Source organism: Pygocentrus nattereri, chromosome 3 (assembly GCF_015220715.1).
Source record: "Pygocentrus nattereri isolate fPygNat1 chromosome 3, fPygNat1.pri, whole genome shotgun sequence".
NCBI classification, from domain to species: domain Eukaryota; kingdom Metazoa; phylum Chordata; class Actinopteri; order Characiformes; family Serrasalmidae; genus Pygocentrus; species Pygocentrus nattereri.
In genome coordinates this window covers 38,486,042-38,510,048 of record NC_051213.1, presented here as the reverse complement: position 1 = coordinate 38,510,048, position 24,007 = coordinate 38,486,042, and the positions used below count along the sequence as shown (strand labels likewise).

Sequence of the window (24,007 nt, the reverse complement as noted above, 5' to 3'; positions counted from 1 at the left end):
TTAGCCATGTTAGCACGTTTGGTCGAGCTATTCCTTTAAATATCAATGCATTTGCCCTGCTGCAAAAAGAAAGTGTCTCCAAAGCACTGCCTACTTGTCAGAGGCAAAGAACTACAACAACGTGACTTTTTCTCCACTCACAAGGAAAAACAATTCATATTTGAGAAACCATCAGTAATGTTGTTTAAAATTGATATGTCATACCCATGGGATGTGCTTAGTTACTAATGACCATGGGTGTGGAGAGTGGACAGCTGAGCCTCGTGCTTGCTGCTAGTCGCAAGGGACCAGCAACTCATTGTATGAGCTCAGCGAGAGAATACTACATCAGAGTTTATGGAAACTGTCATAGCCTTCTGGTTTTCGTAATAGCCTGTCCATGATATGTAATAGAGCCATATTTATCTGGGAACAGCAAGAGAGAGAAGATTAATAAAATCTATTAATATTACTTGTCAAGATGACAACAGCTCTACAGCTTGATTAAAAGCTAATGCATACCCAATTAATCAGTTAGCTAATTAGCTATAGTGAGAAAACCATATGTCAACTTCATAGGACCAACTCAGCAGTTGTACAAGCACCATTAGGACATTTCACAAATACTGGAAAAAACCTATGTACACTTTCTGCTCTGCTGTGAATGTTCCAGAAACTTAATCACAATGTCATCACCATTAAATGTCAGTTTTCATTGTTATTGTCAACTAGTGTCATAATTCCTACTTGAATCTACAGTACAGTGGATCTGGCATTCAAGCAAATAGGTATCATAATCATTCTACCAACACACTGACTTCTACATGAGGACCACAGTTTTTCTTACTTAAATTTTGAGGACCACAGTTTTTCTTACTTAAACTGGTTGGTGGTTAAATTACTTGTCCTTTTATTTCTTCTTTCATGCACTATGCTGTGCTAACAATCACTGTGGAATATTAAAATTATCCATGAGCTGTGCAATAGTTTCACTTATGCATGAAAATAAATTTGACAACCAATGTTGAAAGTAAAATTAGTGCTGCTTTAACAAACAACTTGTGTTCAGGTATGGAAAAAAACCCATAAAGTGAAAAGCAGCTGAATAATTATGTTTTCAAGACAGTTACATTCACTCTAATGTTTGAGACACTAAAATACAGAATCTTAAGATTTGAAATTCATATTTTATCATACTCAGTGATGCTGTATTTATAAGTCTCAACAATGTAAAAGACTCCAAACACCCTCAGGATAAAGCAGGGACAGAAGTTGGGATACACATTTTTGATACTTAAGCTCAAGCAGCATTTCCATAGTACATACTAACAAACATACCAAGCCCCTTTTTGTTTGTTTTCTTTGTACTTAGAGGAGAAATCTATTTATGTTCATTGCTAGGGTGTCACACAAAGAAATAAAAACACACTGCCAAACACTACTGTTTGTTTTTTTTATCAAAGTGACGAAAATTCGATGTTTACCACGATCTGATGTTTCTAGCATCAATAATGTTTTTTTTTATGTAACGCAGTTAAGGACCAACATCCTTAGTCTCAGGACGAACACTCATCCATACACATCAAACACATTCCAAAAAAAGTCCTCAAAATTAAATATATTTCTCATGAAAGAAGCGAGAGGAGGGGTGGTTGACATACATTGTAGTCCAGAATGCCACAGCTCCTCTGGGCTGGAAGACAGTGCAGTGAAGTTTCTGATCCCACGGCTGCGGCCGGACACGTTCTCGCACTGACCGATGCGTTTGATCAAAAAGCTTTACATTAAACTAAGGCCACAATGTTCTTCCAGAAAATGACTGCAAATGGAAAGAAAAAAAAGACATTATTAAAAATGAGAAGTTTTCTGTTTTTTTATTTTATGCATAATCCATTTTTAAAGGGGAATTCCACCAGTTTTCCCAAATGCCTGGATAATTCAAGCGTTGACATGTAAAGCAAGTCCTCCAAAGGTTTGATGTGACACCTAACATTGTAGAGAAACTCACTGACTGACCTTCTTTACAGCGGTGCTGATAGCAACCAGGGATTGTGACATCTACACTGCAACATAGGCATTTCATTTACTATCCAAAATGACCAGTAAACCAACATGTCTTCTGAGTCTTTATATTTAATGTCACTGATTATAAAATTGTGGTAAATCTGAAAAAAAAATTCACTTTTCCTTACAGCACCTTGCATGTAGCTCTCTACCATGAATGGATTTTAAAAAAGTATGTTGTAGGCCAAAAGTTGATCTCAAAACTACTGTTAAACTGTTTTAGGCACCAGGCAGCGTATTTGTAACTATTTCATGTAATAACTTTTTGTGAATTTTTACATGCTTTAGGAGGCATTAAATGCTTTGGACACCACTATTGTGACCAATCACAATAAAACGTCCATTGAACCTGTATATACCTATCCAGCAACAATGATTTAAAAAACAATGCAGAAATTTTTAAGAATCAGTTAAAATCCCTTTGTAAAACATGTAAAAAATGCAAACAGTCATTCAGAGAAGTATCCACAGTAATGATAAGAAGCAGATGTGAGAAGTATTTAATGGCTCTAAAAGATCCACTGCAGAACGTCCTCACATAAAATTGTTATGAGTAAGCTGTCAGAGAGAGAAAGTTTTTATGATAAGATTTTCATCTAAAATGTATTTTTAAAATGCAAACAGAGTGGAGCAGTTCAGGCAGGGCAGTCTAAGGCACAGTAGCATCTAAAGAAAACTTTTTTTCCCAGATTTACCATAATTTTACCATTATCAACAGGACATAAAAACTCAGAAGACGTGCACATTTACTGGTCATTTCGATAGTCCATAAAATGGCTAATGTGTGTTCTAGACCCCTGCTTGCTATCACCACCACTGTGTGTGTGGTCGGGGGGGGCGGGGGCAGGATACTGAAATGACCTCTGTGAGGTCACAAGCTTACATACACTCTGCAGTTTTGTGCATCTTTGAATGAAGGCATGTGTCCTTAGCAGTGATTAATCAGAGGCATTGTCGCATTGGGTGCTCATCCATGGAGTCCAGCTGCTATGTGTGTGACACAGGAAGCTTATACTCTGCACAACATCTGCAGTTGTTCATTTTTTCCACTATTACATCATATTGTTTGCTAAAGTAAAGCAAACAACAACTCTGCAAAGAAGGTCTTAAGTTTCTCTACAATGCACCATTTAATATCAAAATACTAGAATTTTCCTTCAGGTTAATATAAAAATTAGATGCCTGAAATTTAAGGCCTTACAGGACTATTACTACGCAGTATCCAGGCAGTTGGAAATGGTAATATAATGAGATCCCCTGAAGAGATGACAGAAAGATAGCAAATGGGGGTGGGAGGGGAGGAAAAACACAAAAAGAGAGAAAGAATACAAGTGTTCAAGTATGTGTGTGTATATGTGTGAAATATTAACAGCAGGGCTGGAGCGAATGGGGAACACACCCTACGGCTTTAAGGCACTTCAGCTGCTCCCCCTGCTGGTCTGACTGTGATCTGGCGCAGGGTTGCTGTTTATCTCCTCTTCCTCCTCCTCCTCCTCTTCCTCCACCCAGCCTCCCAGACGGAGGGGGCTGGGCAACACCAGGCTCGCCGTATGGGTCGACTGCATCTGAGGCGGGGGTGCTGGGTTTTGGAGAGACAGGATGTGAACGACTTTTATATAATCATATAAATTAATCAATAAATGACACATCTGTACCTCCTACTGTAATAACTCCAGTGGATTTTAAAATCATACGGTTAATGTAGACACAAATCGAGCGTAGTTCAACATATTTAATGGAAATGAAAAGTAATACCCTAAATGCAATATATGCATATTGTTGCGGTCCAAAGAAAAACTCTCAAAAATGGTAATTTCACAGGAGGTCAAAAATGTTCTTTAATTTCAAAGTAAGTTAATGTGAAGTGATTTTGTTCCAAGCAAATTTGGACCATTTCTACTGATCCATTCATCACGAAACTGGCACACAGTGTAAAGAGCAGCTGCCAGGCTCAAATTATGTAGCAGTCAGCAGTCATTGTGGTAAATCAAACGATTAAAAAAAAAAAGAAAAAAAAATCGATAAAAATCTAGGTGCATGATTTCTTTGGACAACAATGATAATCTGTGCCACAAACCCCAGCCCTCAGTCACTCTGGACCACATAACAAATTAGAGTCTGAAACACTGTCAGGTATTACAACATTTTCTTAAAAGTGGCTCTGTCCGAATATACAGCTCACCCGCAGAGGCGCCAGTGTCCCTCATGGCCACAGGAGGCTGAAACTGGCCTGGTCCATGCTGAGACTGGAACTTCTGCTGGTGGACCTAAAACAAATCCATATTAATGTAGGTTAAAATTAAACATGTCAGTACAGTACATTAACATTTGCACAAAACTTGCTGATATTTACAAAAAGAATACCCATATTCTCAGCCAATAGCTGTCCTTCTACTAGTCAACCCTCACTCCTTATATTGTTGATATTTAAAGAAAAGTATTTTTTAAAATATTTTTTAAATGGCATTTACACTTTCCACCTGCCCTTGCTCTTGGCTTTAGCAAGACACCAAAACAGAGCAGAAGAATGAGGCAGCTTTATCCCAGAAGTTCAAAAGAAGCAGAACCTTATTTTTAAAGCAAGCCTAGTAGAATAAATAAAGTGACAAAAAAATAAAATAACAATAAAACAAGCTCTAATGTCATTAATCTGTGAAAATAAAATCTAATGACATACATGTTTTTATACACACAAAATCCAAAAGGAACGACAGATTTCTCAAAATGTAGTGGAGTAAAAAGTAAGATATTTGACTTTGAAATGTAGTGGAGTGAAAGTAAAAAGTTGCCCAAAATGGAAATATTTAAGTAAAGTACAGATACACGAAAAAACTACTTAAGTACAGTAACTAATTACATTTACTTAGTTACTGTCCACCACTGTTTACTTCCATATACATCAATGGAACCAGACTTTTTTACAAGTAATTTTGGGCCGTTTCTATTGGTCCACTCATCATGAAATTTACATACAATGTAAAGGACAACAGATATTTTCAAATTATGTCAACAACTGAAACATGGAGAGGTTTTGTTCCAACAGCAGCGATATTATGCTTATTAATACGACGGTGCATCTGAACTGGTTTGTGTCTTACTGTAATAAAGCTCATATCAGTGCAGCTTGCTAAAGCTGCTCTTTGGAAGAATAAGTGAGAGTTTATAACTCATTTGTTATATGAAAACCGTTTTCATGTAAGACTGAAGCTGAATCGAGATTAAAATTGACTTGGTATGGAACTTGCACTGAAAATAGATTTCTGAATTCTGAGGGCACACGTACAAATTATATAAGACTTAAGGCCATAAAAATAAATGAGCACATCCTGATGATGTCTAGATAATGTGCATATAGAACAGATGCTAAAAGTCTACAGAAAGTGATTATTGTAACACTGGAAATTAGTTAATGTGCACAAAAAATCCACTACAATATAGTTTTGTTAAGGGGTCACCCTGTTAGCGTTGTTTTACCACCATTTAATTTCACTTCTTTATACTGACAGTTCATTAGTTCATCTGAACCCTGTAATGTAGTCAGTGTGCAACATACCCCCTGGCATGACCGGGGACAGGGGGCTTGGGGACAGGGGGGTCCTTTGCTGGCCTATGACTTCAGCATTGGCTGGATGCTACATTACTTTCCAGGGCTCTACAGATGCTAGCTTCTATGGCACCAAATTGTTTGGTTGAAACAGTGCTGTTTCACCTTGTTAACATTAGCTTAGCTAGCTTGCTATCAACACTGCTCACCACAGAGCAGGTTCAGTTCTGATTAACTCCATCTATAGCAGGGGTCTCAAAGTGCTGGCCTGTGGGCAACATCCAGCCCGCGATGCAGTTTCATACGGCCCCTCACAGGTTAACAAAATAAGCATAAATCTGGCCCACAATTAAATTGAGTTATTTATGCTTTATTGTCTTAATTTTTATATTTTATCTTAATTTGTTGTATTTTGGTGTTTTTTGTGTGTGTGTGTGTGTGTGTGTGTTTTTGCTTACACAGCATTGCCTGGTGATTAGCACTGCGTAAGTCCAAACCACTCGTAGGCTGCACGTCTCTACGCATATGTGCTCACCATTCCCGGCAAAAACTTTCTGTTAGCCAAAATGTCTCTTTCGAAACTCTCAAAAAATAAAATAAAAGTTGACTTGGAGCACAGACAGTTTCAAGTGAGGTGGACGATCGATTATTTATTTGTTGAGTTTAACGCGACTGCCGTGCCTAAGGAGCACAATCTTAGGCGTCATTATAGCACTAAACACGCAGAGCAGTATGCTGGGTATGAGGGAGAGGAGAGGGAGAGACGAGACGCTCATCTTCGCAAAGATCTTTCCCTGCAGCAAAACTATTTCCAGCGAGCGAAAAGAGAAAGTGATGCTGCAGTTGAGGCAAGCTATGTGCTAAATGAGCTCTTTTGGTGAGCTATGTGGTGAGTGAGCTCTTTTGGCAGCTTCCCCGCCAAAGCTGTGAAGCCGTTTACAGAGGGACAGTTTCTGAAGGACTGCATGCTTCAGGCTGCTCATATCCTTTGCCCAGAAAAGGCGAGTTTATTCAGAAACTTAACTCTCACTGCGAATACTGTAGCCGAGCGGATCAGTGAGTTGTCTGCTGATATTTATGATCAGCTGTGCACCAAAGTGCGAGGATTCAGTGCATATTCACTAGCGCTTGATGAGAGTACAAACATGAATGAATATAGTTGAATAATACATAGTTATTATATTAAAATAGTTGATTTTCCTTTTTCTCACTGCTTTTTGTCGCGATCCTTTAATCTGGCCCCTCATTGAAAACACAGCCTGGTTAGTGTTCTCAACTCTAGCCTGCTGAGCTAGGCTAACACTAGTGTAATATTAGTTAGCAGTCTAAAGGTGCCATTCACCACAGTACAGGCTTGGTTCCCACTAACTGATGCAAACTTGAGACAGAAAACTCTGACAGAACAAAATCAAGTATGAGCAAAGAAATCAACTGTTGTGTATATGTAGCTATTAGCCAGTTAGCAGTCACTGGACTACCCATATTTCTTTTCTTTGGTGTTTTATGGTTCTGAGGATAACAGATGGAAAAAGAAACTGTAACTGGTCTCGTGTCCACACCAGAGCAGTACAGCACAGTATAGCCTGGATAATCTTTTGGCCCTGAGCATGTTTGCTCTACTTAAAAATACTGCAACTACTATAACCACTGACACTTTTAGAGTAAGTGCTTCATTTGCAGTGTACAACATGGAGATAAATCGTATTAGAGATGCACAAAATAGGTGCACTTACCTCATGCATGTATATGGCATGCAGGCTCATTTCTGCAGAAGCAAACTCGGACAGCAGGGCCGTGTTGGACTGACCAACGATCTTGGAGTCACTGGCAGACATGCTAGATTAAAATGAAAAAGTTTAATACATCAATTTGCTGCAGGTTCATTTTGATAAGAGCCTATTAGCAATGCTATTTAATTTCCTAAGCTTTCCTAATTCAAATGACTGGAACTATTGTTCTAAATGAAAGGGCAGTTCAATTAGCTTCAGTGTGATGCTAATTTGAGTCATTAGCAGTGTTGTTTAATTTCCTAATTTATTTTAATTACTTAATAATTCAACTGACAGAGAGTTATTGCCTTAATTTGTTTCAAATAAAATGGACTTGGTAGGGAGTTATTTACAGACCAATAATACAGTAAGGCATTCAGATTAACAAGCTGGCATGACTAATGTATTCATTTTTGCATTCATGTTTTGTTCGTTTTCACACTATTTGCCCTGGCTCAATAAACTTTGAATTAAAGTATGATGTTACAGTTATGGTCTGTGGTCAAGAGCACATGTACCTGTCTGCAGCAGTGCGGTCACTGTGGTACATGGGGCCTTCATGGTGGGGGTGGGCAGAAGGCAGGAGAACATGTGAGCGGGAACGGCCTGCATGGGGCTGCTGGGAGGAAGAGAGTGAGGCCAGCACGCTGGCTGCGGCAGAGGCTGTGCTGCTTGGAGGAACGAAGCGACGGTTCCACCCTGGCAAACCAGATGCCGTCAGCACTGGGTGGGCTAGCACACTTGCCAACAGATTGTCAGGCTGTGAGGGAAAACGGCCAACAGACACAGCAAAGCACAGAGTAAGTAATTAGTAGAGGTGGTTAATATGTCAGAAATATACATGATACTTCAAGACATTCTCACAATACATGATAAGCTTCACAATGTCTCATCTGATAAGTTGGAACAGACAAAAATTAATCAGCAGTGCAAAAATTTAACAAACTATCAAAAATTTAAATTTTATTCAGTGTTTCACATACTGCACCACACTAAATCCAGTTAAACAAGACTAATTATGCTCCTTCTTGTAGTGGAACATGCAGTTAGTCAGTGTTCTTTAAGCACTGACAATATTCACAATATGCTAAGAAAAGCTTTTTGTAATCCTCCTTGTTCTGCTGGTGATTTTAAATATGCATTCTACAATTTCTCAAATGAATGCCCTGAGTCTCTCTATAATTAAAAGTACCTGGGAGTTACTTGAGGTGTGTCATACACTATATTGCCAAAAGTATTCACTCACCCGTCCAAATAATTGAATTCAGGAGTTCAAATCACTTCCATGACCACAGGTGTATAAAACCAAGCACCTAGGCATGCAGACTGCTTCTACAAACATTTGTGAAAATATTCCAGTCAACTGTCAGTGGTATTATAACAAAGTGGACGCGACTGGGAATGACAGCAACTCAGCCACAAAGTGGTAGGCTACCTAAAATGACAGAGTGGCATCAGCAGATGCTGAGGCACATAGTGCACAGAGGTTGACAACTTTCTGCTAAAACTTTATCTCAAAACCATGATGAACCAAAAGCTCAGACATCACAAAACATATTTGTTACCACTTCAGGTAATATCGTCCTATGTGGTAGGTTTTAGAGGTATTTCAGATGTCTGGATCCTGTCACCACCACTGTGAACAATCAGAAATTAACATCAAACCACTCCGAATGACTCGTAACGAAATAATTATGCAGAGATTTTGAAAAACTGGTGAAATTCCCTTTTACACCTTCTCTGTTGTTTTTTTTTAACTCATAACAATGTAAACATTTTCATGTTGGTATATATAAATACTCTTTGTTTAACAAAGTGTAATTCTTAAAAGAAAAATGATTACAATTCCTATAAGTCTGCCACTCCATCATGCTCCACCTTCCACAAAGAAATTGTGGATAGTTATAGCTGTGAAAACATATTATTGTCTATGGTTATAATAGACTAGTTATTCCTTCAACACAACCTAAGTTGTTCAGCAGCCACTAGATGATGCTCTCATATACAAAGATTGCACATTTCCACCTAGGGACGGACAAAACAATGATATTTATCACTTTTGTGAGCATATGGCAGCTATCATTAGTAAATAAAGAACACTGACCAACATGCATGTGTCATTTCAAAGGGAGTATAATTAGTCCTGTTTAATTTAGTGAGGGCAGGGTGTGAAATATATTATAAAATATATATTATATATTCAACATATTTATCATTTTTGACAGTGTTTTTGTTTTCGTGGCACTGCTGGAGCTTTTTTCTCTGTTATAACTTACCAAACATGTCTTGTCCACTTATTAAAAACCTAATATTGTAATATATATATATATATATATATATATATATATATATATATATATATATATATATACATATATATATATATATACATACATATCATAAAATATGTATGTATAATAAAATAATACACTATCTATAATAAAATAAACACAGCACACAGCAACATTTCAGTTAAAATTGTGTGTGACTCACAGCATTGGCAGACTCATTGGAGAGCAGTGAGGTGCACAGAGGAGCCTCAGAGAGGAGGAGCTGAGGAGAAGGTCCACTCTGTGCATCCTGCTGCACCTTTTCACGCAGGTGGCTGATAAAGACTGAGCTGTCCTGGGGAGGCTGCCAGCGGGGGTTCTTAATCGTGAAGTGCATGAGGGACAGCTCTGTCTTGCCATTCTCTGCCTGCTGATACACAGAGGCCTCCGTCTGACCCTCTGACATCCACTGTGTGGGAGGAAGCAGTGAATAGTTAATATACCAAAACAGAAACTGCTGAAACCACGACAACAGCATTCAGAAATGGCCTTATTAACAGAAAACAGCAGATAAAACAGCAGAAATAGCCACTGTTCTGTGTTGGCTCTAAGGAGATCAGTTGTATGTTTGAACAGTAATCATACACATACACTTAGAGCCATACAGACCTGTGGGTTGCCATGACGGCGAATGTCCATCTGTGCGAAGGAACATATGTCACCGACGCCCACCACCTCCACAGTGAAGTTGCGAAAGAAGTCAATGATCTCCAGAGACTTGTTCCGTAGGAGGAAGATAAGGATGAAGGGAGTGATGATGGGGCTGAGCAGCTCTTCTAGTATAAATACCTGCAGAGAACATTTACACACACACAGCTGTGATTTAAACTAAAGTTATATTCTTATTTCTGATCCAAGTTTATATACCATCAAACTGAGCAAAGAAGACTAACATTGATCCAAACCATGAATAAATACAATTGTCAATATTATAGATCAATTTCAATATCCACCAACCAGGGATACTTCCCAAAAACATCTTAGTGTTAAAATCACCCTAACTAGACAGAGCGTTCAGTGTGATGCTCACTCAACCATTTAGGCATCTGTAAATACCTTTGGGAATCCCAGCAAAAACATACTGTTTAGATTAACTACATACAGAACTCAATGTAAATGCTCAACTGTCTGTGCTGCTTGAACACCAAGCTGCTCCTATTCAAAAGAGTTTTGTAATCTTTACAGACAGATATTTCTGTCCATTAGGGTGGTGTCACGCCAGTGCATTTTCAGTCTTTGCAATATTCTCACCGCTTTGTACTGGAACAGCTGGGCCATTTCATCACGTGTCTCACTTTTATTGGCGTTGCCCTTCCAGTGGTCGGGCATGTAATGAATGTGCGCCAGTACACACTGTAGCAGCTGCTCCGGGCACCACACCATATGCTCGTCTGGGATAAAGGATCTGAAAGAGAGCACAAACCATGTAACCCTAATGCAAGGACACCTAGCAGGTGCTAAGCTTACATGTACAGTATGCTCAGAGGAGAGGATAAAGTGCAAGCAAACCAAGCTGAGAATGTTGCCCAATGTTCATAGACATAGTTTTATATAATACCCCTGCAGTCAAAAAGGTGTTAAATGGTTAACTTCCCTTGGATGGCATATTGATATTTGTATCAAAGGTATTATTATGGCACAGAGTTAACATTTTTCCTCTGAAAACACAGGCTTTTTCAGTACATCCAGAAAAAGTTATTTGTGTGGCACCGGGTACCAGCTAAGTATTGGATAGCGTGAATAAGCTTTTTGGAACTTCTTACAGTCCAATATACTACAATATGTTAGCCAGAGGATGTTCCACAAACTGACAAGGGCTGTAAGAGACAGCATCAGGTTAGCACCCGAGCTCCAAACACCAAGAAGAGCCACAGGAAGCTGCATGAGTCTGTGCTGGCAATACTAAAGCAGCATCAGCTGGCTTTCACAAAAAGCAGCACGAGAACCTGAGCCAAAAGGGAGAACCTGTTGCTCGGCCTCCCATTGTCTTGGCCCTCAAGTCTCATGGCTGTGCCGCTGGATGTTAGCATTAGAAACTAGCGTTAGCTTAGCAAGAAGAACTTAACACCTCTACAACACAACACCATTCATTCTAGCTCAGTGGCATAAGTTTGGAGAATAAAACTCAGATGTGAGTAGACAAACCTGTTTTCTGTGTGTGGTGGAGCTGGCTTGAGATACTTTTAATTCATATAATTATTCGCACCAGAGGCAAACATCAGCTTAGCAAGAAGGTTAAACCACCAGCAATTCCACCTCACTGGCACTGAGCTGAGGCAAGGCTGAGCGAATGAAATCAAATAGAATCTTTCTGTTTATTGAAGTTACAGAGGGAGCGTTGTTTCTGATCTGCCTCATCTCATCTCTCAAAAGGGGGGGTAAGGGGTAAGATTTAGAGACAAGGCAGCAAGGGGTGGTTACACTTTGCATAATCGTGCATATTCCTAGGTTTAAGGACACCCCTTATTCCATTTTAGCAGTTTCTTGGGCTTACCAATAACAATATTTATAGTTTTTTCAGTTCACGTGTATGATTTTAGTGGTACTTTAATAGATGAGGAATGACATTTTAACGCTTTGATGTGTTTGATCAAGGAAGCAATAGAAATGGCAATTAATGGTATTTGCTTAGACCACCTGAGAGACAATGGAGTGATAAATGTTTTAAGCTGGGGTGGTGAACTATAGTCCTGGAAGTTGCCACCTGCGTTTTAAAGATGTCCTGCACTCAAAACCATGGATTTTAAATGGTTAACTTCTGGGTGGCTTATTATGACCATACAGATTTTCTGTTGAAGACAGAAAAAAGTATTTCCTTAATAAACAAAAAAAAAATTATAATAATTAAAAAAAAAAAACAATTTGTCAGGCACTGCGTAGAAAGCAAAAAATGTTTTTTTTTTTGTATCACAAGAAAGTTAGATTCCATCATGGTCAAATATACGATATAAATAATATGCTAATGAGGGGATCTCAACAGCTACAGAGCATGTCTGAGCTAACGTAGCTTACTTGTTTGAGATGTTTAGACTGTTCAGTTAGCCATTAGCTAATTAGCCATTAGCTAATTATGCCAGCATCAAATTTCTGTTCCACTTCTGTCAAATAGACTGTGAAATATGGTGTTCTGTCCTAGTAGCTTAGCTACAGCTTCAAATATTACAGAACAGCTTTGATTCTGGCTCACTAAAGCTCTACTGATGCTTGATTAGAGGATAAAGACTCAAATCTGAGGGGGCAAACCAATGCTGCTATGTGTAGAGCCATTAGCTAAACTATGTTTGCTCTGCAATACTGTCCTTTGAACAAGCTAGAACAGCTTCAGACACCTCAACACAGGTTTAGTTCCAGCATACTGAAGCACCATTGACACAATTTAGGATAAAGATTAAAATCTGAGGAGGCAAATGTTTAGGTGTTAGGTGTTAGCTAAGCTACTTTTGCTCCACTGTACTGCCCTCTTAGCAAGCAAGCTAAAACAGCTTTGCATACTACAACACGTGTAATTCTGGCTCACTGAGTTACCAGTCACCAGTTTAGACGATAAAACAGAGTGGGTGAAATGAAGTGAGTGGTGGAGTGACTGACAGACAGAATCTAACCTGCTCTGTGGTGTGCTGAGCTACGTTATTACCCTGCTAAGCCAGTGCTACCATAATAAGCTCCATAGTGCTCTCCTTAGCTGTGTTCAGCATTTAGTAATTGATTTGGCTTAAAACTAAAAATCTTGTAAATTTATTTTCTGATGATTAAAGTTGCACTGGGAGCTTATTTTGGTTCTGTTTTGCTGTACCATCTTATCTGCCCAGTGTTGTTCAAGATAAAAGCAAAGTGGGCAAGGTAGTGAGGAAAGGAGTGAGATTTTTAAATGGAAAGGGGGGTGTTTACAATTTGCATATCCATGCGTATTCATAAATATTAGCATTTTCAATGAGTATCAAGGCTTAACGATGCTCTTGTGTAATTTTAAGCATTATCTGGGGGATTATAATGCATAAGCATTAGTAACAATTTGACATTGTTTAATTATGACTTTAACGCTTTCAAATATTAGGACAAGTAGGCAATGGAAAGGGAAACTTTTGGTAAAACCATACCATACACAGTATTTGAACTGTTTTTAACAGGAAAAAAGCAATTCCAATTCAATTTAGTGTCATGCGATTAACCTGGCATCTATATTTAATGGGAAACATTTAATTCAAATAAATAAACTACATGTTCTCACAAACAATTCTGTTCAGATGAGACTTCAGAAATATAGTAAAGTAATCAAAAAGAGCTGTAGATTCAGTAAAGGCCTCTACCTGGTGATGGTGATGACCACGCCCAGCACAGTGATGGCAGTAAGGATGTGCTGCACGGTGAGTACATCCTCGTCGTAGATAGTGAGCGCAATGAGCACAGCCAGCACAGAGCCTGAGAAGAACGCCACATTCTTGGCCAGCACAGCCAGCAGCGGCGAAACAAAGGCGTTCATATACTTGGCGGCCGGCTTGTAGCCCCGGCCCAGTCGCCCCTGCAGCTCGTGGTCCAGTTCATTGAAGTGACGCAGGTACAGGCGGCCATACAGCGACCAGCGCCGTGCGCCCAGACTTCCTGGTTCGCGCTTGATCACCTCGGCATAGCTGAAGAAAGCATACAGCACCTGCCACACCAGCACGAATGGACACAGCAGCAGGTTGGCGATCCCTGCTAGCAGTATAATCCGGCTCAGCTGCCGGGCTAGCTCCAAGCGGTTCCCTGCCCGCTTGTACTTGGGGTGCAGGTTCCACTTGTTTTGGAACAGCGAGCAGGGCCCCCAGAAAAGGATGAGCTCAAAGTTGTACTTCAGGCCCTGTGTGAGGAAGACCACGTCCCCCAAAAAGGGCACACGTAGGCGGACTGGCAGTAGTGACTTGTTGATCATAGCCACAGTGTAGTTCTTGAAGCGCAGGATGCGGTGGTAGATGTCCAGCTCGGTAAGCTCCTTCTTGTGGATACACATCTGCTGCTCGCGCTGCAGGTTGATCAGGCGCCCCTGCACTTCCTGCCAGCTGAAGTTACACAACTCGTCCTGGCAAAAAGACAAAGATAAAATAATTCTGCAAATCTGACAGGAAGGAAATACATTGATAAATGATTTTATAGGCACTGATGGTTAGCTGATTGTCCCACTATGACCTGTTTTATGGAACATCTGCTCAGTAATTTCTCAAATGCACTAGAATGGTTCTACTAGATGTCATGAATCAGTTGCTCCACCAATGATGTTTTCATGCTTACCATCCTGATTTTCAGGGCCTTTATATAAAACTGACGGATCTCCCAGTAACTGAGGACATTACAGATCACCTTCCCAAGGCGATAGATCCAAAAAATGGCCGCCATTATAAGTAGGAAGATGATCCAACTGTTGCTTTGAATCCTGAAACAGAGAAATTTAAGATGGTTATATGATGATACAAGATTTTTGCATAATTTTTATATGAATATACTGTACCCTTATGTCTTGTGTTTTATTTATAAGAATCATATACAGTGCTGCAATGATGAAATTTGATTTTGTAATGTCCATTATCTGCCCAGTGTTTCTGTGCATATTACTCACAATAAACTTAACCATACCTGCATACTTGATAAAATAATGGACAATAAACCATGGCACATTTAGTCACTGTTTGTAGACTTAAATTTCCTATTTGATCTAGCAAAAAAAAGACAACACTGAGCTAAACTTGATATTGTGGCTGTTGTATGGCTCAGTCCGTACTTCAAAAGGCAAGGCTTATAGCATACAGTTCAGTGAGTAAGCGGAGTTCATTACTCTGATGTAGCAACAAGCTGCTTGTTACAGAACTATTATTTTACAGACGGAATTGCTAACATTAAAACAAATTTAATGCCATATAAAACATAATACTTACCTTTTGCGATAACACACTCCCTCTCGTGTTCTATTGCTTAAATGTTAAATTAAACTCTTTTCTTTCAAAAGAAGTGAGGAAATTTAGATTTTCCATGATATGGTAAATAGTGAAATACATATACATATTGAAAAATTATTTCTGCTTGGTTATTATTGTAGTTAGAGAACACTATCAGACATAAACACAAAAAGGATGCAGAATCATGGCTGAGAGATGCAATGCTACACTCCAGAATATTGACAGATAACACATTAAATGGTAGTTTTAAGCCATTTTAAGTGTCCCCATGAACAGGGCCAAACCAATATGTGTAACCAATTTTACTTATTTAGGAGCTAAAAATGCAGATAATAGATAATAGCAGCCAGTACAATTTTATATTTAGCTTTTAGATTTTGTTATACTCCAATTGTTTCAGTTAAACAGTAATTTGCAGAATGACATGATCGTCAGTTCAACTGTGGTGCTTTAAATAAACAGCAGAAACTCACAGCCCTAAATAATATACATATTGTAGCAAGGTGGAGCTTTTTACTCTACAATTTATTTAATTGATTAATTCTAAATTGATTCACAACTTGTTTGTTATGTAGACCTTTCTCCCACTGTGTGACAGCACCACCAACCAAACAGAGCAAATCCAGCATGCACTGTATTCCAAAATATATGAAGCTTGTCACTGAATCTTTTAAACCACCAAGAGGCAGCACTGTAGGCCACATCTACAACCTCATAGGAGAAAGCTAAGCACACTTCTCTGTCTTGTGACCACTTGGTTGGCTAGCACCCAGCACCACAAACCACCACACACACGCATACACACACACACACACACACACACACACACACACACACCAATATCCAAAACGTTGCAGTAAAACATAACTGCTTTATGGGTTTCAGCAGATGATAAGAGATGAAAGAATACTGGGATTTAGATCAGCGTGTGCTTTCACTCTCTGCCTCCTTCCCCTTTAATACCAAGTAAGCAGGGCTTCAATAACTTGGGACCAGGAGGCACAAACTGTTCTTGGACTCAGCTCATACTGGCACCACATCATATTTGATACAAACATGTTTCCCCTCTGGTCCAGGGCAAGAAAAGATTGCATCTACACAAAAAAAGAAGTCTACTGTTGGAAGTGATTTTTCTTAACAAGGCACCAATGAAGAGACTGCCACACAGGCCATGAGTAAAAATGACATTAGAAATCATTTTAGAATTCAGAAGCAATACATAATAAATAAACAACAAGACAACTAATAAACATGCATAGCAGTTCTTCTCAGAATCACTCTGAAAAGCTATCCATTCCTTGTAGAGCAACAGAAATAGCAAGCTCTGAGAAAGCAAGTTCCCTTGGATGGTGTTGCAATAAAGGTGTTAGTTTACGGCCCAGCTAGCATAGGGCAGGCAAGGACGTAACAGGACTACAAGATACCAACACCAAACTAGATCATATGCTGTCACATGCACAATAAGGCATGAAAGAAGGTGCAGAAATTTGGTTCCAAGGCTTTAGTAGAGCTAGCTGCAGATTTGTGGCCCGTAACCAAAGAAAATCAATTTACAAGAATTCTCTACAAGAACTCCAATAACTTTAATTCAGAAACTTGTGCATATTTGAAGGCAAAATTGCTGCTTATTTGCTGAATTTTACTCATTGTGAAAAATAAATAAATAAATAAATTAAAATAAACTTTACCTGTGCAAAAGTTATGTTGTATTTTTTCCTGTATGTTTTAACTCAGCAAATTATTAGAAACTGTGCACTAAAACCTGAAGAAAAACACTAAATTTAGGTTGATCCTTCATACAGGTTGTTAACATATTTTTACTTCAAGAAAATACATAATTTGACTAGAAGCGTTCATTCCTTTCCATACTGCTGTAAATACAACCTAAGACAGGAAACAGGTAGTCAGCCTAGAGTGTTCCTGCTGTGTTTCAATAAAATGGGTGTAATGAAACACTTAATATATGATTCAATTTGGTGTGATCCTCAATACTGGGTTCACAAGTCTGAATTCTTATTATTTTAAATAAAATTTGAAAAAAGAAAAATGTTGAGGAAAAAATGTTGCATGACTTATCAATGATAGTAAAGCTAAGAGGCAGCAACAGTGCTGTAGTGAGCTGGTTCTGATTGCTTGCAAACTTTGGTGTTCAAATAATACAGCTGCATTAGATAAATGTCTATTCTCCATAATGAACACTCACAGTTTTTCCATGGCAATATAACCATGTTACAATGCTTTGTTACAACCCTAGCCTACAGTACAGAAAATCAGAGTCTCCCCATTGTTTATTGAATTTTGAGTTAAAACAACCATTAAAAACAAGTTATTCATTTTCTGGAGATATTTCTAAAGAGGTTATATACAAAATAATCCACTTGCATAAGAAAAAGTAAAGCCAGAGTTAAAAAAACAGGAGTTCAAAACTAATTAAAAGATCTAGAGAAGATGGGAGTAACAACTGTGCAATCTGTGCAAGATCTAGTAGACCACCAAAACTGCCACCATCAGATAAACAGTACTTAAAGCTTTTAGCTTTCAGAGATGCTTCAGATCTCAAAAATACTGTGCATTCTTCTACTGAAAGAAGATGGACAGGATGTGTAGATATTAAGAAGCCATTACTGAGAACAGGACACAGACAAAGAAAAAAAATTAGCAAATGAAACAAAAAAGTATCTGGTGCTGTCAGAACTATGGACTGGCCACTCCAGAGGCCAGACCTCAACATCACTGGATGTGTTGAGATCACTTGGATCATGTGATGCAGAAAATGCAACCAACTTCTAAGACTGAACTTTTGAGAGGTGGAAAAATGTTCTTTTTGAATGTTCTAATGAAAAGTGTATGAATAATAAAAAGAATCTAAGGGACTTAGAAGACTGTGAAGACTATTCGGATATAATTGAGTACTGGGTTCCTTCTAAGCCAAAACACTGTAGATTTAGCAGAGTGCCTCACTAAAAACACATCACTGCAAACCAATTAAATATCCTGGAAAAACATCTTTACAATGGATGTCAGCACACATGTTTTCTGTTAGTTGTTGGCAAATTGGGGTCATTTAGAAATCACTGGTTGCTTTCATACTTTTGGACTGTGGTATTGGTCACATCTACATGTAAGCATTTAGGATGGACAATACAGACCTCTCAGTGCACTGCTGACTAGGTAGGATGGCATCAGGCAGGGTGACCTTGTTCCTGTCCAGTGGGTTCAGGCCCTGGCCAGTGTGGTTAACCGCTCGGTTGGCGAACAGCACATCGTACTCCACGCAGTTGAAGAGAAAAGTTGTGAAAGTGACCACAAAGAGAAACTGCCTAATTGGGGGAAACCAATCAAAGATTCAGTTTGTATTCAGAATGTAGATCACTGATTAAATAGTTTATTTAAAAAAAAGAGTTTATGCCACTGAACATAAAAGCTGGATTTCTGAATGAATATTCAATGCAATTCAAAGATAATTAAAAAGAAAATGAATCCAAGATGAGCCTGTGGTTAAATTAAACTTGTAAGCATAAACAGTTATTTACTTACACAAGCTCGAAAAACTCTGATAACATCATGCAGGCAAATCCATTCTTCTGATGGAAATGATAAATGTGAGCAACTTAATTAAGGAATCACAATAATCAAAACATTAATATATTTGCTTTTAAAATAACAAAATTCTTTACAGAAATAAAAGTTTGATCAACTATAAAAAAGACAGAATGTCTGCTTGTATACAGTGCTTCTCATTGCATCCAGCATTTTTCAGTGGTGCAGAACTGCAACTAAATATCAAACACGCCTCCTTGCTTGCAGTGAATATCTAACTGTCTGCTTGTGAATGAAGAGCTCTTTTAATGCTCTACAGTCTAAAACTCTGGAAATCAATGCAACCCCGTGATAAATAAATGACTAAAAAAAATCAGCAGCCAAGAAATGTGACTTCCCCAAAAAAGGATATTCGAGTGAAGAAATTGTCAAGGTTCTTGATGTGATGCCAGGAGTCTACAATCAGAAAGAGGAAAAGTAGCATCAGATGAAGAATCAGTGCCTATGTGTAATTACTGCGATGTTACACTTCTGTGCAAATGTAGCTGTCATACACAGATTATATATTATATATATTATATATATACATTATAAGCAAAGGTCTGCACTTATCAAACATCTCAGATTAAGAATGATGATCCAGGATTCATTTATGGCTTTTGCATAATACTTAGTAGAATATAGACAGGCCTGTCACAATTATTACATAATCACCTAATCCCAATTATTTATGATGATTACAATTATCATTTTCCACATTAGATTTCACAGCAATATTAAGACATAACAAACACAATATAAACTGAGGGTGGTGGGTTGAGGCAAATAAATGTAAAGAAAAGAAAGCAGTATATGCATTCATTTAGACACCTTGTGGGAAAGTTTGCTTAACATGTTTTGCCTGAATATACATGATTCTGTGTACCTGAGACATTTGCACGAGAGTGCATAGTAAACATAGCCAGGAAGCAAGATGGGCCAATTTGCCAATTTGGCCACTTTTGGCTTGTACTTATAGATTCACAGAATAAATTAAAAAAAAGACAATTATATCATTAATTATAACTATTTATATGACAATTAATCATCAGCCAATTACAAACCTGACCTGATCTTAGTGTTCTTTGAAAAGAACAATAGTACAGAGCCTCTAAGGGGCTGTGGTTTAAAAAAAAATAGTAAAAAAATATGTGTTCCCTCGCAAATGTTTTGCATTAAGATGCAATGGTTTGTATTCGCTTGCTCAAGCTCAAACATGAAGCAGCTTACTGAATTTTACATTGATATTGTATTGCAATATAAAGACATAGTTTAGCTTCAATCAAACATGATTATGCTATTAATGAGAGCAAACTGAAACTGACATTGAGTATCCATGTCCATATACATGGACTGCAGAGAACAATTGCTGAATAAACTCAGCATAGACTGGCGAAACTGGGAAAAAGCTTTTAATGTTAGATATGCTAAAAACAAAGCTCTATTGGAGGCAATGTCGTTGGGCACCTGTAGTCCTATGTTTGCTTGCTGTCTGATGAGCATATATTTTGCAAAGTAATGCAATTTTTTTGAGAGGGAATGCAAAACATTTGTGAGGGAACGCAATGTCATTAACCTTTTCTTTCTTTAACCATGGCCCCTTAGGGGTGCTGCAATATAGTATAGAAATGTGGAATAAAATCTTTAATACGCATTATTATTAAAAGGTAATTGCCATATTTTTGCTTAATTACATTGATATTAAGCTATTTTCCACAGTGCTGGTGATAGGAACCAGATGACAAAAGACTTTAATGTCTGAATCACAGAAGGTTAGTACACTAAACGGTTATGAATACCATGCCTGATACGTTGTTTTCTGATAGTTTTGAGATAAGATTGTAGCATACAACATATTTTTAAAACATATTCATGGAGGAGAGGTCCACACAATTATTAATTTTTTAGTTTTCACTATTTTCAACATTTCAAAAACAAACATATGTGTAGGTTCACTGATCATTTTAGGCCATTTTTGTGCCATCACCTATTACCACCACTGTAAAAAAATTTGAGCTGTCAATTTTCTATACAATTAACCATTTTATATCAAAGCACTCTAAATGACTTCACATCTCAACAACTGAATTATATAGGTCTGCTATGGTCATCAGATCACAGCACACATTTCCACTTTGCACACCTTAACTTGTATTTGTAAAACTGTGTTTGCTGACCATGGTTTTCTGAAGTGTTCCTAAGCCCAGGCAGTTACATTCTCAGATTCTCCAAATCTTTTGATGATATTCGGAAAAAAGTTGTTGAGGCATTTTTTAGCAAATTGGCGGGCCTCAACCCATCCTCACGCATAAAGGACTAGGCCTCTCCTGAATAATCCTTTTATACCCAAGCATTTTTGGAACATTTCACGTGTTTATAGGTTTAAATTCCTCCTGTCCTAACTGTTTTAGGACATGCTACAGGCATCACTTTCAGAATGGCAATATATTTACAGAGGTAAGCCATTAAAAAATTAAAAGATTAAAAATTAAAAATACTGCCTTTATGCTCATTTGTATAAACCTAAAGTGGCCAAAGTGGCTGATTTGTTATCTTGCTTCCTAGCTGTCAATACTTAGTAGCTCCAAAAATGATGACAGAAACAGTTTGAGCTCAAATAAACAAACAAACAAACAAACACTACCCAGTGCTGTGTTAGAATGTTTGCTGCATTCATAAAACCCGTGCAGTGTCTCAATCACCTTCTATCTTTTTATGCATTCAACCCAACTATAGAAAACACACTCAATTTACACAGCTTGTGGCAGCATGAGCGTATGTAAGGTATAAACTGTGGAAAATACAGTCGGATGCACACCCCTGGAGATATATGTTTTATACCATAGCAACCACATGTACACTATATTTTAGAATTTAGCTTTTAACAATTTGTTATGGTCTTAAGTTCATATAATTCATCAGAAATCTAAAGAAGGAAATTGTACCTTTCAGGCCCTCTGGCACATGAATCAGCAAATCCTCTTCTCCTGGAGGTGAGTCTTCCTCATAATCCTCTATTCTCTGGTACTCCTGGTAGGCTTCAAAATCAGCCATTGTGCTTCACATTCTTCTCTCGTCTATAAAACACAGGACAGGTCCTAAAGAAAGGAGATAACAGTACCATTAGAGAGAAACATCAATGTCCATTTTTCCCAAAGCCGCCAAATGGACATGTGCCTCTATTAAATCTTCCCTGTAAACTTGCATTGCTCCAGCTCATGGTGTGGCCGAAAAGAGGGTAGTTTCCCCTTTTGTGTCTTGATTCCTCTCTTTTAGAGAGTATTTCTAGGTTTTTTTGTATTAATGTTGCCTTTGGCTTGCTCATTAGAGGCCTGAACCTGCATTCCTGAAAAGCTCCTGTCTGTCATCTGTTACACAAATGAAGCTGAACTTAAAATTGGTCTTTGAACATAAGACACATTACACAAAAATGGCTAGAATTAAAAAATGCTTAAAACATGACTTGTCTAAACCAGGAATCGGTGAAAGATTGATTCTAATCATTTTACATTTTGTTTGTAACAAGTGCCTTAGTAACAGATCCTTCTAGTTACAAACCTGTCTTATATGTTTTTGTTTAATGTCAAAGATGGCAATACAAGTTATATAAGCCAGCTAACACTGATGGTTATCTCACCTCCATATAACGTTAGCAATACAGTTAGGTTTTTTATCTTTATGTATTGTAAGAACAGTGTTAATAGTAAAAAGGTTTTTCATAACTGACCGGCTCGGCTGGAAATGAATGTCACCACCATCCAACTAGCTGGACAAGCTAACTGAATTAGCAGGTTAGCTGACTCATAGGCAGGTTACAGACCGTTTACGTAGCTAAATAGAGAAGCTGTTACTTTTATTACGAGTTGCAGTAATTTTAAATGTCCACATGTCCACATTTTAAGCTCTGAGCTCTTACCATCCGGACGCAGACGGTTCTCTTGCTTCTTCTCTCCTTAACAAAAACACACATACATGTCAACAAACCTCGCTGATGTCACTTCGCTGTGCTGCTGACGTTTTTCGCTGAGGCTTCTGGTCAGCGTAGTGTTGAGGACCTCAGCTGTATCGACTCCGACACATGAATACACACACACACACACACACACACACTTTCTTCAGTTGTGCTGGAGCCTATCCCAGCTGTCGCTGGTGGAAATAATTATTTAAAAAACTATAGATTATTAAAAGCTGTGTTACTATAGATTTGGATGACTTTGTAAACCAAAGAACGAGTAAAATATTGTCTATTAGACTATGTCTTCCTGTAATCTCACTGTGACAGTATGATTACATTTTCTGTGAAGAGAAATCTGGACTGTGATCTTTGACATGACAAACAAATACAAACATATGATACTACTTAAAGACTGATGGCTGAATTTAATAAACATAATAAAAGTATCAGACCTATGAGGTATTTAATGCATATAAACCCCCTCATAGAAAGTCATAATAAAGCATTTTTTCAAATACAGGCATCCTTGGTTTGTTCTGGCCCAATATACGGACGGATCCTCTGCCTAGATATGGCCCACATACTGTAAAGGGAGTACAACTAAAGAATATGGCCCAAATTTGGCCAGAATCTGGCGCAACTACATTGTTGTCCACAACATTCACACTAGCATTGTCCCACAAATGTAGACACGAGGCACCGTATGAAGCTGTCCTGGATCTGGCCCTATTCTGGCCGCAATGCCTAGTATTTACCTGGTAGTCAACCAACACTCACATAGGAAAACAGGATTGGCACAGAACTGTCTGCTATCTGGGCACACATATTTTTAAATTATGTCAAAAACTTAAAATGACAAA

The 24,007-nt window shown here is 38.2% G+C and overlaps 1 protein-coding gene across 2 annotated transcripts; it reads right to left on the bottom strand.

Annotated features, from left to right (window-relative positions):
- Window positions 1-1,418: 1,418 nt before the first annotated feature.
- Window positions 1,419-23,237, bottom strand: atg9b (autophagy related 9B). 2 transcript variants are annotated; one of them, XM_017700726.2, is made up of 15 exons: window positions 23,177-23,237; window positions 22,138-22,290; window positions 19,566-19,609; window positions 19,151-19,215; window positions 18,763-18,933; window positions 14,952-15,093; window positions 13,994-14,742; window positions 10,938-11,091; window positions 10,296-10,475; window positions 9,850-10,095; window positions 7,875-8,116; window positions 7,321-7,423; window positions 4,226-4,310; window positions 3,443-3,622; window positions 1,419-1,798 (listed from the first exon to the last, which is right to left on the bottom strand). In XM_017700726.2, exons 2-14 carry the CDS (start codon window positions 22,244-22,246, stop codon window positions 3,462-3,464), a joined length of 2,451 nt encoding a protein of 816 aa, XP_017556215.1. In that variant the 5' UTR covers window positions 22,247-22,290; window positions 23,177-23,237; the 3' UTR covers window positions 1,419-1,798; window positions 3,443-3,461. The 2 variants fall into 2 exon arrangements, with proteins under 2 accessions (XP_017556215.1, XP_017556214.1); XM_017700725.2 differs by having other exon boundaries at window positions 23,109-23,200.
- Window positions 23,238-24,007: the final 770 nt, after the last annotated feature.